Source organism: Rhinolophus hipposideros (assembly GCF_964194185.1).
Source record: "Rhinolophus hipposideros genome assembly, chromosome: 7".
Classification (NCBI taxonomy): domain Eukaryota; kingdom Metazoa; phylum Chordata; class Mammalia; order Chiroptera; family Rhinolophidae; genus Rhinolophus; species Rhinolophus hipposideros.
Window position 1 is genome coordinate 48,366,857 of NC_138053.1, and position 18,658 is coordinate 48,385,514.

The 18,658-nt window shown below is 45.8% G+C and overlaps 1 protein-coding gene across 4 annotated transcripts; it reads right to left on the reverse strand.

Annotated features, from left to right (window-relative positions):
• Positions 1–583: 583 nt before the first annotated feature.
• CKMT2 (creatine kinase, mitochondrial 2) lies at positions 584–18,198 on the reverse strand. 4 transcript variants are annotated; one of them, XM_081053125.1, is made up of 11 exons: positions 18,114–18,198; positions 17,354–17,728; positions 13,823–13,994; positions 12,296–12,494; positions 10,818–10,913; positions 10,133–10,354; positions 7,591–7,676; positions 6,503–6,626; positions 5,738–5,872; positions 4,474–4,599; positions 584–1,863 (listed from the first exon to the last, which is right to left on the reverse strand). In XM_081053125.1, exons 3-11 carry the CDS (start codon positions 13,972–13,974, stop codon positions 1,744–1,746), a joined length of 1,260 nt encoding a protein of 419 aa, XP_080909251.1. In that variant the 5' UTR covers positions 13,975–13,994; positions 17,354–17,728; positions 18,114–18,198; the 3' UTR covers positions 584–1,743. The 4 variants fall into 4 exon arrangements, 3 of the variants coding, with proteins under 3 accessions (XP_080909251.1, XP_080909250.1, XP_080909252.1); XM_081053124.1 differs by having other exon boundaries at positions 17,354–18,193; XM_081053126.1 differs by having other exon boundaries at positions 10,818–10,875; positions 17,354–18,192.
• Positions 18,199–18,658: the final 460 nt, after the last annotated feature.

Sequence of the window (18,658 nt, forward strand, 5' to 3'; positions counted from 1 at the left end):
AGGTCTGTAGGTTAGCCCTAAAGGATGCTTTTAAGGGATATTCACAGATTATAATATGATATCCCTTTGTTTTTATTATTTATTCAGCAAACCCTTACATAGTACTTACAATGTGCTGAGCACTTCTAAGGGAACTTTACAAATATTAATTACTTTTATCCTCCAACAGCCCTATGAAATAACCAATATCATTGTTCTCATTTTATGTAAAAGCAACTAAGGAACCTAAAGACTAAGTAAGTCACTTAATGTCATATAGTGGGAGAGTTGGGACTTGTACCGAAGCAATGTAGCTGTAGAATCAACGTGCTTGGCCACCCGTCTTCTCAAACTTCTATGCCTCTGTCCCTAGAATGCCAGTCACTGCCTGAGGTTCTGATCCCTCATTTGTCTACAGGCATTGATTGTAGAACACCCCTCCACCCCATTCCTTTCAGGGTGTTTAGCATGTCCTGAATTATACTGAGTGTGGTTTCCTCTTCTAAATTTCTACCACACATCAATTTGTTACTCAAAAGTTAGTGTGCTGCCGATTAGCACCAGCACAAGTGTATTCTTTTTATACTTTATTTTTCTTAATATAGCAGGAGGGAAGAAAAATACTTACATTATAGCAGAGGTTTATTTTAATTGGAGCACCTACAGTTCTCACTAACAGAATGCAGACCTTGATCTCATTCCTGTTATTCAAGCTAACAATATTTTTCTTTTGTATGTGAAGCGATTGTGTAATTCTTTACAGAATTACTTTCTTTCACCTCTTCTATCATATTCCTTTAGATTATAGACATCACAGGACGAACAGAAAAACAAGATTTGAGATAAGGGTATGCAGGCTGAGGGAAGAATTCATCTTGCAAACTATACCAAAAGCATTTTCAGTATTTCAGGAATCAAATTTAGGATTGCTTTTGAGACTGAATACATAAAGTTCCAGTGTCAGACCATGTATGACATTAGAACTTTGACCCTCAACTTCTGCAGCAACCAGTTCAGGAAGCCAAACCCCAATCTCTGCAGCAATCAGCCCAGAAATTAGGTTTGGTCAGTGACGTCCAGCTTCCTTAAGTTTTGCCCCTGATTCCAATGCAGGACACAGCAGAGAACAGTGAATATGCTCCCCAAAGCAATTACACGGGATACCCTGCTTCTAGGTGGCCTACCTTCTATTTTCCCCAGGCCCACAACCCCACTCGGAGCAAACCTGAAGCCTTTCCTTTTTTTTAACCATAAAGCTTTCCTGTACCTGCCTTTGAGTTTCTGCCAAATTCAAGTGATGGTTGCTGACTCCCTTGCTACGGTAAACCCTGAATAAATAGCCCCTGTAATTTCTACACTTCCAAGAGAAATGAATCTTCTCTTGCTCTATTTGCCAGAAAATTACTATGTTAGTTCACCGTTTTCCAATGGTATCCACAGGAATTTGTGAGAGGGTTAACTATAGTAGCATCTAGATAGTCGGACGGTTTCTAAATTTTATGTAAGTAGTCTTACAAATATTAGTTTAATCTTTGCCTTAAAAATCTTTGCTTCCTGATACTTGTAACTAGATGTGTTTGCCCTTCTTACCTTTAAAAAAAAAAAAATCAGGGAAACCAAAGAGATTAAGGAGAGTTTTATTGTAAAGATAGACAGGACATACAATTTTACATTTTTCCAGTCTACAAAAACTCTCAAGGTAGAAATTTCTTTATGTCTGTCATACCAGCAGACAGATTATTTATAAGCTGGGAAAGAGAAAGTTCACTTCTTGCCAAACTGAGGCAAAGGTGCTGGCACCTTAATATCCTGGCCTCTCTCCAACCTCTTTTCACAATCTACCAGGTAATTGACTCCATCGATGACAATCTGAACAAGCTCAACCTTTAATAGTGAAAAAGATGAATGATTAATTCGCATAGAAGATACATGCAAGGCATTGATCAGTAGGAACAACACAGGGACAATGGGAACCTGGCACATTAGATGGGCTTCGTAACCATTTCTTCCTTCTCACTATGTCCCTACAGGGTTGTGGTGGGAGAGGTATCTGATGGTCACTGTCAGAAATGGGAAGCAGGGATGTTACAGGGTTTCTCTCTATCTTTCTTTAGTTAGGATGGATTACTAATCTGTGTGTGAGAACTTTTTTTATATCTGAAAACTATCACTTGGCATCTTAGATACTTTTCCTCCATCAATCTCAGCTGTAAAATAAGAGAGTTTCTCTAAAAGTAAAATTACATGACACCCTTGTGTCATTCTTTGGCCTGGACCTGAATTCCGACCTGCCGCTAAGCTATCCAAGCACTGAATATGCTGTAGTTCAGAATTATTATTTACATAGTGGATGTCTTTCGGAAAACTTGTTTAAAATCAAATGTTTGGAAATTAAATCATGTTTCCACTGTACAGACAAGTTTGCTACTTAAAGGAAACTGAATTATATTAAGACAGACTTAAAATTTCTGCTTTTCGAAAAATGGTCAAACTTTGGTTTACAAGTGTTGATTTTTCTTAAATTAGAGTACATCTACATAGGAATTTCCCCTAGGATTACCTCCCTAACAAACTACTTGCACCGCTCCTGCAGAAATGCAAACTAAGAAAGATACTAAACAATTAGTTAATTCCAGACAGCATGATACAACTCAGGAATGAATAGCAAGGATGGAAGGGGGTCATTGAGTGTCACAGCTGGACATATCTTAGGCTTGAGGGTGTCCAGCCTCCTCCCCACTTCTTTTCATGCATAAAGAAACTGAGGCCCTGAGGGAGGGTTGGATCAGGACGCTAGTCATTACTAAGCAAAGAAACACATACATTCTACTCATCCAATTGACCCGTCCTAGTGTTGCTGAGGGTGTGGTGAGATGGGTCTCTCATTCACAGCCAGTGGGACTCTATTTTGGTATAAATCTTCTGGTAGCAAACTTGGTCATAAGTAAGGGCCCCTAATTTGTAACCGAGGTATTCCTTTCCTAGAAATACATCCTAACTAAATAATTAGAGTTGTGTTTAGGGCTACATATAGAGATGGTCATAGAGTTAGATATAGAGATGCTCAAAAAAAACATCAAATAATGATGGAGATACTAAGTAGATAATGGACGAACTTTACTATGCTATCATTAAACATCATGCTTGTTAAGAATACTTAATATTGTAGGAAAATGCTCGTGATATGTAATACATTGGAAACATGCTGTGTTGTACTTACAAGTATATGTTATAATACTACATTTTATAAAAAAAACACTTGAATAATTGGAAGAATGGGAGGGAATTTAATGTTCACAATGGTTTTCTCAGGGCTGTTAGGTTAAATAAGTGGTTTTGGTTTTTAGTACTTTTTGGCATTTTTCTAGCTTTTATAGTGATCACCTATTAACTTATAGTTAGACGTAAAACAGTGTTGTAAAGTGATGCTACCTGGCTTTCCAGTAATAAAAATCTAGTTAATATTAGAAGCAGATAGAACTGAGCCCCAGATTTTCTTTATTCAGTACACCACAGCAAATTATACAGCCAATTTCAGAAGTTGTGGTATTTATAACTGCTTCTTCCTCAAGTACTTTACCAGAGCTGGTAGCACACAGGCTGATTTAATTATTTGAGTACTTTCTCCTTTCCTTTCCTCAGTTTACTGGTAGGGATACCACGAGACAATGAAATATTCAAAGGTTGACAAGGAAGAAGAAAGAGCATCGATAATCCACAGCCACTGAGTTCTTAAGAGTTGTATGTAACAATAAGAGGCTTTTAAATTAACAATCGGCATAATATGTTCAATGGGACCACATCCAGGTAAGTTGGTCCGACTTATTCAGATCAGTATTTGCTTAGGATCCGGCTGCATGTTCTTGAATGGTGCTCTTTATGCTTCGCCTCCGGCATCACTCCAGATTCCTAAACTACTACGTATAGTTGATGATCCTTTTCATCCTATGTATTCACAGAATCTTAAGGATTGTTTTTATGAGCATAGTCTTACGTATACCTAGTGCATACCTTATTTGCCATCTTTAGCCCTGAAAATAACATTTTAGAAACTATCTAAAACTGCCAAAGTGAAGATGAGAGAATTTCCCAAAGGAAATTCAGAATGGAGAGAAAATTCCACTATTTTACCGCCCTCAGAGAGACAGCACTTGTTCTCTGACTTCACAGTGATAAAATACTGCTGTCCTTTAGCATAATAGTGCTCCTGTGGCTGAAGATTGCTGAATAGCTCCCAGGGGCAAGTGGTGACAACAGTCCCACTGTGAATTCCTTTACTTGCCTGTATGCTCTCAGCTTACACTGTGCTCAGCTTTATGCAGTTATTTCCCATGGAAGGAGAGCTCGACAGAATGAAACATGAACGTGACTCAGAACTAAGTGGGGAAAGAGGAGGTCTCGGATTTTGTGAAGAAGGTAAAGCTGTTAAGGCTACTTTTCTTTCTTTTACGCAAATTTTGTTAGTTTGTGTTCAGAAACTGAAAGAGATGTTACCTCTGATCGACCAATTCGATCTATGTTGGAAATATCATACACATCTGCCACTGCTGCCGTGTCCACACCACCTGTGCCACGCTTCTGCAGCCTTAGATTCTCCAGGATCTTAGAAAAGCGGGGATCCTGGGACAAGGAATAATACTTAGTGTTGTAAGAGGCAAAATTGATTCACCGTCATTGGCATGTTCACTTAGAAAAGATGTATAATGAGAGATAATAACAGTTAATATTTATTAAGCATACATGTACTACATACCAGGGCACTGTGCTGGAACTTTAAACCTTACAACATCCCCATGAAGTAAGTATTGCTTTCACCTCCATTTCACAGATGAAGAAACTAAGGCTCAGAGGAATTAACCTTCCCAAGGTCACACATTTAGAAGGTTGCACAGCTAAAATTAATTTCTATACTGCTTTTTGGGCATTGGGATGCTAGCTTTGATGAGTTTTTATTCATCTATATAACAGTATCACTTTTTAAAATCATTTAGTTAAATCATATCAAATAATTTTTTAGCATCGGAATTTTGAATAACAAAAATTTTCAGACTTTTTTCCCGGGAAGCACATTACCTAAAATTGTTTTAAAGTATTTGATTCACCTGTTGTGCTGTAGCAGAAATTATTAGTTGCCCTTTTTCCTCCTCTTCCACAAGTGGAGCTAAGAAAGTGACCACCGGCTAAGTTCTAGCAGAGTGGTGTGCCACTTCCGGGCCTAGACCTTAAATCTTTACGTGGAAACACCTGCATGCTCTCCACTTCCCACAAGCTGGAACTTGGAGTCTTACGGTAACTGTGCAAAGGGGACAGCGTCCTCCAAGTGTAGTGCCCTGACCAGCCTCATCGGCATCACCTAGAAACTTGTTAGAAATGCCAATTCTGCAGCTGGGCCTGGGAATCTGTGTTGTTACAAGTCTCCAGGTGGTTTTGATGCAGTCTCAAGCCTGAGAACCTCTGTACTAGGAGAAAGAGAAAGAGATGGAAGGAACCGCAGGAAGCAGAGCACAGCAGCTAACCTACCTATCCGGATTTGTTATCTGAGGGAGAATTTAAACTTCTTGTTCTCGAAACCACTGCCCTTTCCTACAGCCCCTTAATCTTTTGTCAGACTATCTTCTGAGGTAAACAACGCTTTCTCATTATTTTCTGTTATAGGTGTAGAAAGTAAGGGGCAGTGAGCTTTTCTCCCTCCACAAAGCAGTCCCATCGGAGCTGATCCTGGTGCAACCCAACAGGGCTACTGGCTGCATGACATTACCTTGCTGAGCTTGGGGATCTTAACATGGACGCCGGCCCGTAATCCTGTGCCGAGGTTCGAAGGGCAGGTCAGGATGTATCCGAGGCGCTCATTCCACATGAACTCCCAGCCTCGTTCTTGGATTAAGCGTTCTACCTACAACCGTGAAGAAATGATGGAGTTCTTGAGGAGCCATTCATTCAGCACATCCCAAACATCAGGGGGAGATGTGTGTACTAGATCTTTGCCATGAAATGTAGGTAAATTTACAGTACTTCTTTAATAGACAATGATATCCCTCCTATTGGGATATTAAAATGGTCCATTTCAATTAGATGGTCCATGTAAAGCTTTGCACATAGTACCCGGCACATCCTAAATGCTCAATACATGCCAGTTGCTCTTATTTTTCATGTGAGGATGGTAGGAGAATATAGGAATTCTCAGCAGGTGAGGCTGTGGCCAGGTTACTTATGAACATAGTTACATCCTACATCGTGTCTATGCTTAGAATTCAGCCGAGAGCACGGTTAGGGAAATCGGAAAATAACTACTGATCCACAGACATCCCCAAACCATCCTGGATTGGAGAGGGAAGCATGGCAGCTCGCTAGTGACAAAAGAAAATCATCCATTTTTTGAAGCACTGCCCTGAAGTCCCACCCGCCCCCAAAAGGTGCTATGATCCCTAAAAAAATAGCCCCATCCTGGAAGTCACCATAGTGTCTTCTTTCAAGAATGAAAAATATATTTTGGTGAATATTTAGAAATCTGATAACATCTTACTTCTTTTAGTCCACGACAGAATCGCTCAAATACTCTTTTCATATTGCCTCCTTTTTCCATAGAGATTACCCTGGTGTGGTCTTCCTCATTAATCCAGATGAGGAATGTCTTGTCATAATTATGCCTAATGAAGAGAGAAATATGGTGTTGAGTGTGAATTACATTTGTTTCAACACATGAAAATTTCCATTACCTCTGTAGCTCGATTGCTTCATTTCACCTTCCTCATTTCCTAGATGGCTCTAATCTATTAATTGTGCCTGAAGAAGCACTACAAAACAATGTTACCATGACAGAATGAAGAATAAGATCAACTCCAACCCTTAAAGATGTCATATTTTTGCCCCACAAGAATACAATCTCCCTCGTTCCTCAGACTAGGATGACAACATTTCAACTGTGGTAACATTTGGCTTTGACACTAACAAGAATATTTTGTATCCTAATATAGATTCAACCAAAATCTTGTGGTGCTTAAAAAAAACAAAAAGAACGATTTCACCTGCAGCCCACGGTGTTTGGGGTGCGGAACATTTCACCTATGTTTGCTGTAGAGATGCTACCTTTGCACCCCCACGAGCAGCTCGCTGCTCCTGAACACTTTTATCTCAGCTCTTTTGGGTAGTGTCGTAATAACCTACCAAGGTACAGGAATCAAAGTGGATTGAGGACTGTTGGCCAAGATAAAATATACATACACTCGATATCCATTCTTCTTTGTAGGGTATTGCTTAAATCCTCAATATTTATTTTTCATTTTCTGCTCTTTTGTTTTAATGTCATGAAACAGATTCTCTGTGAGGTCAAATAATAGGAAGCTAATTTTTTCTTAAAAATACAGTCGTTTTCTCATGCATAATTCATGCAAACTAGCGAACATTCCTATATATCTTAGAAACATCAACAATACTTAGGTATTACACACACACACACACACTCACGCACACAGTTTCTAAGTACTCTCCTCCATTTCGCTCAAGCTGGGCATGCTGTCAAGTGCAAGTCACAGCAACTTCAAGTTAGGACAAGCCCATGATCTGAAGGAGATCGTCTGCACACACTGCAAATGTGAAATGCTATGTCCATACCAGATTCCCCTGGCATCTGGCCAGTCACGGGCCATCCCAGCACATGTTAGTAAGGGGGATACTGGCTTATCAAACAGAAAGTGGTCCTGCAAGCCAAAAGGGACAAAGCACAAAGGAGAAACTGATGAGATCAGACACGACTGGAACTGTCAGGTGTCCAAGTTTCAACTCACTAATAATGGCTGAGGTCTCTCAGGCAGTGGTTCTCAGCCTTGGCTGCCCACTAGAACAACCTGGGAACTTTTGAAAAAATTACTAATGCCCAGTTCCCATCCCCCAGAGATTCTGACTTAATTGTTATGGGGTGTGGCCAGGACATAGATATTTTAATTATGTCGGGTTATTCGAGCGTACAGCTAAGGTTAAAACCCACTGGCTTAGACCAGGTAGAAATACTTCATTGCTGTGGAGTGTGTACCCCACCAATACCAACCCCATGCAATGGCAGAGTGGGCAGTGAGTGAGGGGGGCTACCCTGAAAAGTCTGTTCTACACTGCCACCATTCTCTATGTTTCTAACATTATTGATTCATTTATTATCATTCCTTTCATTAAAAAGTACCAGGAGTATACAATAATGATCTATAAATAAAAATAACCACCGTTAATTTAATGCTCATTAAGTGTCAGGCTCTGTGCTCTCTATGTGCTTTCAATTTATTTCCTTTAATCCTCAACACTGTGAGGGAAGTGTAATCATTCTGGTACAGAAAATGAGATTCAGAAACACAACAACCTACTCAGTATCACACAGCTAGGAAGTGGCAGAGCCTCGCTTCAAATCTAGACCTGTATGACTCCCAAGCTTGTGCCTTTAACTAGAATATACTACTCTATCAAAGTCAATGTCAAGGGCGGTCAGGTGGCTCTGTTGGAGCAAGAGCTCTGTGCAACTGGGCTGCTGGTTCGATTCCCACATGGGCCAGCAAGCTGCGCCCTCCGCAACTATAATGAAGTCAATGAGCTGCCTCTGAGCTCCCAGGTGGCCAGATGGCTCAGTTGGTTGGAGGGCGGGGCTCTCGATCACAAGGTTGCCCATTTGACTCCAGCAAGGGATGGTGGGCTGCACCCCTGCAACTAACAATGGCAGCTGGACCTGGAGCTGAGCTGCGCCCTCCACAACTAAGATTGAAAGGACAACACTTGACTTGGAAAAAGACCTGGAAGTACACACTGTTCCCCAATAAAGTCCTGTTCCCTTTCCCCAATAAAATCTTTAAAGAAAACAAAACAAAAAGCAGTAAGCTCTTTCAATACTTATAAAAAAAAATCAATGTCAAGTGACTGGTATTTTTCTTTCTGTGTGTACACAGTAAGAATATGAATATGGATACCGTATATTCAAGTATGATTACACTAAAGTAAAAAAAAATCAAGGGGAAATGGAAGGCTTTCTACTGTCTCTTGAGAAGCAGAACAGAGCAGAGACTTGAGCCAGGACAGGCTTATGGACTGCCCAGGAAACAGCATGTCCTTTAAGCTGGAAACCAGAAGTGGCTACTCAAGAGGCAGAGGAGGGTTTGTTCTGCAACAGCACAGACGGAAGGTTGGCCTTACGGCTACAGAGACCAGAGACCAAGGCCTACACACCACGGCGCTGGCCTATCAGGTTTGAAAATGGGACATATTTTGTGGCATTGCGCCTTCTGAAATGACAGATACTTGTTTCAGTTGCTCCTTGGGGTTTACTTAAAAGTTACTTCTGAAACCGGTATCCTGTTTTATATTGATTTCCCCCTCCCCCCACCCAACTCCAGTTGAAGCTGTTGTTTCTCAGTCTAGTTGTGTAAGATGCAGCGCCCCGGCCCGTGTTGGTATTATGAGCCTTGCCCTCTACCAGGCTGAGGCAGTTGGTGGCAGGTGACGGTTAGCTGCTCACAGCGGCCCACAGCAGCACACAGTGGCCCACAGCAGGCCAGCTCCAGGTGGAGCCATTGTTCACAATCTTAGCTGTAGAGGGCGCAGTTCACTGGCCCATGTGGACTTCCAACCAGCCACCTAGGGGTTAGGAGCACAGCTCTCTAACCACCTGCTACCGGAAGACAAGTAAGGGACTTGGGTTTTGTTTTCCCTAGTGTTAGAATGAAGCTGTGGAGGCTAATGAGGCAGCAGGAATCCCAGAGGCCGGCTCCAGTGCCAATCGGGGCAGGCCTTCCACCTGGACAATTTCCAGATTTCCCTAGTTTCCAGGGCTTTCTTTGGCTGTGGTCATGGAGACCATCATCAGGTCAGGCAGGATTTCCACACCCAATTGTTCCTACCTAACCAACAATGGGAATCCTCCATCCACCTCCACCCACCGATCCCTAGCCCACTAGCTCCATATAGGAGTTTCCTAGGCAGAGATTATCCTTAGAGTACTTCTGTGGCTTAACCTAAAGTTTTAAGGCCTCATCGTCTTCCTTATTCTGAACAGGCTGAAGCCCCAGCAAGTTCTCAGCCCGGCAGGGGCCTGCGCTCCGGAAGAGGCCGCACTGCATGGGGTAGGGCTCTAGGTTCAGCCCCATCCCAGGAAGCTCTGGGTGGTTGAGGGGCCACTCACATCGATGAGCTGCTGTTGCTCGTGCTCCGTCATCTCGGACAGCCTGTAGTAGCGGCCAGCCAGGTCCCCCTTGAGGCCGGCCAGGGCCGTGATGGCCACGTTCTCCACCTCTCTCCGCTCAGCCCGGCTGCAGGCGGGCGGCAGGCTGAGCCCGCGGATGCTACGGCCTGTGCGCACCCGGGACGACAGCACGTAGCGCTCATCAAACATCCCATGGGTGACCTGCCGAGCAGAGTTTGGGGTCACCGTGGCCAGTCTCGGACCACGGTCCTGCCACAAGCACACTGGGTTCCAACCCACTGACTGGCAGTATCTGCTGCTGGGGACCCTCGGGCACTGAGCACGTCTGCACAACCCACATGCTGGATACACTGTAGAAATAGGGGCGGGGGCCTTAGAGACAAGTGCGATCGGGCAGAGTTACTTTTAGGGCGCCGCCTGGTGGGGAAAAAAGGAATTGCTTCGGGGAAGACCAGTACTCCGCGAACACACCACCCTAGTGGTACTTACTAAGGAAAGCCCAGACTTTCAGACCTCCCTGACCTGCTCCGTGGCCCTCCAGGAAACAGGCTGTGCGAAGGCGGTCACGGAGCTTTTACGGGGCATCTGACCCAGGGCCCCTCTCCCAGGAGCTCCTCCCTTGGGCTCTGGAGTGCCGGTTTCACAGGAGGGGTGCAGCGCGTACCTTGGACGCATCCAGATCCGTGGGGTGCTTCATCACCCTGGGGTCATAGCCGTTGTGCCTGAGTTTAATGACAGGGTCAAAAAGGTCGGCAAACACCTGCAGGAGGAAAGATGCTCTTGTTTTCTCTTTAATTGGTCTGTCTACTGTTAAAAGACTACCGCGCAGGAAAGGGGTGTGAGAGTGGTCGACGGGTGGTGATGATGATGATGATGATGATGATAGCAATAATAGCCTTCTACCAGGAAAGCCTCTTCAAGGGACCTTGCCCTTCGGGAGGGGGCAGGGCTGCAGAAGTGTCATCGTAATCTCCTCCCTGATGATTCTGCCAGGCTCACTGCCATCAGACTGAACACGAAAATCTTGTTTAAGAATTTGAAGGTTTCCCCCCAGAAGTTCTTGCCGTTGCGGGATAAAAGAAGCTGCCAGATCAGAGGCTAAGTAGTTTTGTGGTCAAAAGGCAATGTGAGGTTCTAGAGTTTAAGCAACGAAATTCTGGACATCCAGCTGCACCAGAAGAAAAATGCACAACAGTAGTTAAGGCAAAGCAGGGACCTCTCACCCTGTGAGGACCTTACCAACCCAAAAATAACTCATGCAAAATCTATTTTTAAAAAACCCAAACCTTCAGGAACGTCCTTTAGGTGCAATAACGTTTCGAGAAGACATAACAGGACCCTGCAGGCTTTGGGAGCTGTAGGAAGTGAGGGTGGGGGGCATAGGTCCAGGGAGCTAGTTCTACTCAGGGACTTGGGGAGCCCAGGGTTGTGCGCTGTTGTGCGTGAAGGAGCTACCAGTCTTGTTTATTCAAAATGATGCCCTCCTCTCGATGGCTGCCTTCCAGGGAACTGCCATCACCTCCCCGCAGCAGATGGTGTGAAGAGGCAGACCTCAGGGAGGCAGGCTGGAGCCATTTGCCATGACGAGAGGCCGTTCTGTGGTGAGGACCCCATAGCACCTGAGCAACCAGAGCTGCAGACCATCCTGTGCTGCCTCTGCGCTGAGGATGGGAATGCGGAAATCACAGGATTTCTCTGCGGGACTTGAGCTCAGCGGTCTGGGCTGCAGTGGCTGTGTAATCAGTAATTCTCTAGACACCCCGTACCACCCTCCCCCCTCAGAAAAGCCCAGCCACAAACACAGCATCTCCTAATGTTGTATTGGTGAAAGCACATCAGCAATAAAAGAAAAGATCTATTATTGTTTCCGTACCCATTCATCCCCTTTCCAAGCTCAGAGAGCTGTCACACCACTCATTCCTCCGTGGGGAGGGATACTAGAGCAGCAGCAAGGAAAGCTTTGTCCCCGGCAAGCTGTAGACCTCATTGTTCCAGAAAGCATCCAGCTGTTCTACTGAAGCTGGCTCCCCTTTGAGGGAGCCCTGCCCGAGAAGGCAGAGAGCTGGCCCCATAGAGAAGAGAAGGACTAGGACCTGAGCACCCCCCGGACCCCCACCCCGGCACCAGCACTGGCAGTGTTACCTCGTAGGACTCCTCATCGCCAGCCACCATGCCCACAGTCTTTATGAAGGGGTGGCCGGGGTTGTCCACTCCAGTCTGGATACACTGGTCCAGGGTGTAGCCCTGGGGGGTCATCTTGCTGCGGAGCTTGGCGTAGATGGAAGGGGTGAGGCACTCAGCCATGCAGTTGTTGTGCTTGCGCAGGTCGGGGTAGTCTGCACTGCGCGGGAGGGGAGAGGCTTTCACTGAGCAGCCCCCAAGGAGGGGGCCTACGAGTGCGCTTTGTTTCTGCCCATCCTTCCACCAGGCTCCCTTCAGACAGGTGGCACAGGGATATTTGGCTAGGAGACATGACTTATGTAAGCGAGAGTTAAAAAAAAAAAAACACAAAAGAAGTCCCCTGAACTGCCAGAGAAAGGGCGCTGGATTCCATGATGCTGGCTGCGGCAGCCAGACTGTGGCTCATGCTCATGTAAAGAGGAGACAGAGTGAAAATAATTAGAAAATAAATGGAAATCATAGGCACACTTTGTTTTTTAACCCAGAACTTTTGGTAAAATACAGCAGCCACACTTTGGTCCCGTAAGTCTAGTGGGAAATGGGGTGGGGGCTGGGGCAGCGAGGTTAGAAACCCTGCAGTGGAACTACATAGAAAATCTGACTTCTGTCTATGACGCAAGCTCCACGACTATCTGCTTTGTCAAGAGCATTGTCTGGCTATTGAAACAGGCATCCAGTAAATAGCTCTTAGAATAATACATAGAAAGAAAATGGGGTGCTATCTTACCCAGGGATATGAATTGGTTGCAGAATAGGGGATTCTGGACCACCCCAGGTCCAAACACAGGCAGTCGCACCACAGGAATTCCTGAGTTGCATGGTGGGAGCCGGTAATTCCCCCAGAGATCCTGATTCCCATGAGAGCCAGGAAATGTCTCTGAGAAACCCCTTGGGTTTTCCTCGTCTCTCCCACCCATGCCTGCCTATGCACAATCCCTCAAAGTCAGCCCTGCCTCCAGCTCTATGCATGTGCGCTGTCTCATCCATGACCAAGTTCCCAGGGCTGAGAGGACGTGTCCATCTTCACACCACACCCCCACTCCCCATCTGCAGTGACCTTTACAGCTGATACTTAAAATCGGCACTGTAACATCACGTTTCCCAGAGCAGTGTAGCATGGGTCCACATTCAGAGTCCTTGGATTTGCATTTGACACTCCTTAATTTTTGTAAGCCTCCATTTCATCAAAAAGGTGAATAAAATAGATACTCCATATATAGTACTTAACCCACGTAAAAGTGCTCAACAAATGTTAACTGTTGCTATTATCACTATTCAACTACATTGCAAGCTCTGGCCAGGAATGATGACACTACGCTTTTTTGTATTCGCCACAGGCCCCTGTGCTTAATGAGCTTCAAAAATTATTGTCAATTTGACTTAGTCATCCTTCAAGGCAAAAAGAGAGACACTTGCTGAAAGTTTCCATCCGAGGCAAGCATGTTTTTGGCTGGCGCTTGGAGTTATTTTAAAGCCAAGAGGACTTACCTTGCAGGGAATAGCTTGTGCTGGTCCCGGGCCTCAGCACGCACATTCTGCTGTTTCAGCAGGTACCCGGTGGTCAGGGCACTGGTGCCCAAGGTGGCAAATAACAGAGAAGCATTGCGGCCAGTTAGCAACCTAGAGAAGGCACTGGCCATCCTGCTTCTTGGATGAGCGTCTGGAAAGCAGAGAAACTGGATTAGACAGCCCCACAGGATGGTCCCAAACCACCGTGGAGAGATCAATGAGCAAGAGAAAGAACTGCAGGAGCCACAGCCCCTCTTTTGGTTTCTTGTTTTTCTCTTGTTTCTTTCTCTTCCACACTGCTTCACAGTGCTTGGGGAAATCTGGGTAGTTTTCGACGTTATGAATGTCAGACTGCCTGAAGTCTGTGATCTTTTCTCCAGTAAAATGATACAGAAAAAATAAACAAAAAAGAGGATTTCTACCTTCTGACTACCGGGAAGGTCCATACCACCCCTGCACGCCAGTCAAATCGTGTTGCCTTTTCATTTTTTTTAACTACCATTTATTGAGATTCTACCATGAGCCATTTACCATGCAAAGGGCCTTACAAAGATTGTCTTCGGTCTGCAATAATCCTGCCAAGTAGGCATTATTTTGAAGATGGGAAAACTGAGGCTCGAGAAGTTAAATGACTTTCTCCGGATCTCAGGGCCAGCACATTGATCCCAGGCTTGTCTTTGGCCTTGGATACAGGCCTTTTGCAGACCCCAGCACCTCACAGGCAGCCCCATACTGACCAGTAATCGAAGGGAAACCCACTGCCTTTGTGGTTTAGGACCTAGGAGTGTCACAGATCACTCTGCTCTGTTACACCCCCAAGACCATAGAAATACATTTACTACAGCAACTCCTAGTCACGGGATTGTCACCTCAGGGCATGTGACTCCCTCAGAATCCCAGAATATTATAAGCCTGTTCTCTCTCCTTGTCCTCAGACTTCTGCTGAAGTGGCCTGGATGCCAGGGGTACCTCTGCCCGCTCCACTTTGATGCCAGGTACCCAGTGCACTGTCAGCCATGCTGGGGACTCTGGGCCAGCCTGCCTTTCTCTGAGGATATGGGTCTTGTTTTCTCTCTTTTTCCTCTCTCCTCCCTTATACAGAAATCATGATTGCAGGGGTTAGGAGGGAGATCATTATTTATAGTTTCAGGGCTGAAATCTGGCAGAATTTCTGGCCTCCAAGCCAGGGAGATTTCTATGTAGAGATTTCTTGCCCTCTTCGTTAAAACACAAATACCACCACATTGAGCCCCTTTGTCGGCGTGCTCAAGATCTGTATATATTTCTGACCAGGCAAGTGTACTGACAGCTCGGGGCCTGGGGACATCCTGGAATGTGGAGGCCTTGGGTTCTGACCCTGCCTCCATTCTGAGCCTCCTGATCGTCCAGAACATCCTGGATAGAGATGCCGTGGGTGCCTTTCTGCTGACTCAGAGTTATTTCTGGTGCAGCTGTACACGGTGTCCATTTGTCACAGCTCCTTGGGGCCGGAAAACAGTGGCAGGCCAGGGGGAGGACCAGGTGTCAGCTTTGCATGCAGAGACCGTCACCCCAAAACAGTGCACACCTGGGGTTGGGCCCGCTCCCCAGAACACTCTGAACAAATTCCCATGATGCTAGTCTCCTAGGCCAGCAGAAAATGGTTGTCTCCTCTCAGTTCTAAGAGAGCAAAGGGTTTAAGTTACTTCATCACCACTACTGTCACCCTAATGTGCACCCTTGGGCATCTCTGTTTTATTCAGAAAGTAGAAAGTCGTAGGCAGGAGACGTTTACATTCTTTCTCTGTAAAAGACATGTTTCCTAGGACTCCTTGTGATGAAAACATAGGACCATTACTAGATTCGTCTTTAAGGGTAAATAGTCTTCAACAAAACAGAAGTTGGAACCATCTAGTCCTTTGAAATGCTGTAAAGGAGTGGGTGCCTTCTTCCCTGCCCAAGGTAAGGATTGTCTGTGGCTTCTCAGGCAGGCGTGGATGTGACCTCCAACAGTCACCTTCAGGACTGGCTCCCTGCAGGATTCCTGACTCAGTAGGAAGGAACTCCAAGAATGCTTAACAAAAGATTCTGTGTGATTTTCTCTGAGAAGACAAATGGGTCAGAGATGGAGACCAGGGCCTCTCAGCCAGGGGCAGTCTGTCTCAGAACCAATGCCCCCTCTTGCCTCCAATCACCCAGGAGTCCCCATTCCTCATCCTTCCTCCAAGCCAGAGTTTTCTGGACCTTCCTCAGCCACCCCTTTAGGAAAAGTGACCTGGCCCCTTCTCTGAGGACATGATTTGGTCATGAAGCTGGCAGAGTCCATAGGAGCATGTAACACTCTTGTGCTTTGCCAGAATGGTGCCTTAACCTCAGAAGGGTTAACTCTAAAAGGCAGGGGTCTTTGGAAAAGGTATTTATAAATGTAGAGGAGGAAATGGAGGAATCACACAGCCTAATAACGCCCCGATCTCCTCCAAGAGCCTGCTTGGTCAGAAAACCCTCTTGTCAAATTCTGGTGGTGGTTTTCTTCACAGGAACAGAGAGACCATACCAAGGACGCTAGAAAGAGGGAGTGTGAGGGCCGCACATAGGAAAGGGGACACTTCTGAAACACTATAACAGTTGGATTAGCGCTGCCTTGTCAGGAGGGCCCTGACTGCCCCTTGTGTGACTCCAGCTGCCCCTGGGAGGGTCTCAGAGAGGGAAGGTCTAAAGGGCAGTACTGAGAAGAGCCAGGAGGTTTTGCGCTTGTTCTGGCAAATGTCACTCTCCACATCCGCCAGAGCATTCAAAGGCAGAGATGTCACCCACTCAAGGAATAAGAGCAAGGCTGACAGTAACTCACTGATAGCCAACCAACCAAATAAGCAAAGAACAGGCTTTTGTCAGAGATGAAACACATTGAGGCCAATGGGGCAGCAATTTTATCTCCGGTGGGGAAAAAACAGTTACTTGGCTCATTATTAATATGTTAGTAATTTCAGAAATGAATCTCTAGCAATAACATGAAGCAGTTGAAATTGGATCCAGCTATGGGGCTGATTAGTAATTAGCTCCTCTTGAGAGTCTCAAAATGTTCATTTTTCAGTTAGTATATATCCCGAGTCACTGATTTGCACCTCTTTTGATGCTGCTAAGGGAAATCATTCCCAGAAACAAATCGATTAGTTTCTGTGAATTACAAGGGAAAGATGAAGATGAAAGTCCCAAATTTAGTGGCATTTAGATTTTTTTCCCATCAAGAAAATATCCTGATTATTAAAACAGGCACTGTAAGCCGAGTGTTAATATGGTTCCTGCACCTCCGTACAGGGGATGGGGAGGCTTTAGCCCAGGACAGCGCTCTGGGGCTTCTTTAATTACCACAAATTCTGCACACAGGAGCAGTGTCCTCCTCCCCTCTGGTAACTGCCTTACCCGTGGTACCATCCCACAGCCCTGGGTCCACCCCCACACGGCCCCTCACCCTGCCTCTAGCATTGCCCCCCGCTTGGGAGGAATAAAACCGAGTTTTGTGGTCACACTGACCTTGGAGCCTGGAGTGTCCCGCGTCCTGCTGCAAGCACACAGCCAAGAAGTGTAACTGGAGCTGGCAGGATCTGGCCTGGAAAAGGCTCCTGGGCTGGGCGGGGCTGGGGGCCCTCCAGCCAATCCCATCTAGGACCTCTAGGACTTACTTCATCCCCCAGCTGTGTGTGCCCTTGAAGACTGGCCACTGACTTCTCTGGCCCTCAGATCTGAGCTCTTTCTAGCACCTGCTAGAAAGAGCTTTTTCTGAAGTGGTTTCCTCCCCCAACTTCTGTCCTGCAAGCCGCCTGTCCCAGGGTTCTGCGAGCGGTTCTTGGGCCTGCAGCTGGCTCACTGGCTGCCCCGTTCTGCAGGAGAAGGCATCGGGGGAAGGGCCTGCCAGGGAAACTGTCACGCCTGTTAGGAGACTTGTTCCCACCTTCCCTCCGGAGCACCCGTGCCTGGGGCCCAGGTTAGCTCCGGAGAATGACCACCCCCCACCCTCCAGCTGAGGTCTGAGAGGAAGAAGTCTAAAGATCCCTCTCTTTTGCTGTTAATTGGCTTTGAGCCAGGGACCGGCGCCCCTTTTCAACTTGTCTGGGGCCTGGATTCAGGGACAATAACAATCACATTTCTCTTCTGAAATAGATTGGTAGACAACCTCACTAACTACACCAACTTCATATGCCACCCAGAAAACCCAGCAGGCCGCTTAAAAATAGCCCTCCTTGGGACGTCCACTACAAACCGGAAAGGTTGACTGTAAATAGCACTGACCCACCAGGACTTTGGACACCAGCCCTGCCATTGCCGCAGGAGCTGCCCAGGCCCCTGGTGACGGTCACGTACTCAGCTTCTGTGGCCACGTGCATATCACCAGCTGATCCCTTTCGCTTCCTTCTCAGGGCCCAACCCAGCATCAGAGGGGATGATGGAGCAGGGGGTGGAGCCCAGGAATAACCTTCCACCTAGAGTGACTCTCTTTCAGACGTTCCAATTCTTTTAAATATAACCCATAGTAAAAATATGTATTTTTCCTTTTGCATGGAGATACTGCCTGGGAGAGCACATGAGCAGGACTTCTGGGGGTGGAAAGTTTCCCGATTTGGGAGTGTTGTATGGGTGTACACACGTGTAAAACTTTCTTAAGCTGTACACTTAAGATTCAGGCAGTTTGCTGTGTATTGGCCATACCTCAGTGAATATATGTTATCATAATGACCTAGCTTACATTCAATCAAAATTTTTACAAACTGATACTTCCCTTTCTACCTATGACATACTCAGATATTTTCTAAGCTCTTCTATGTTATTTCATTAAAACAA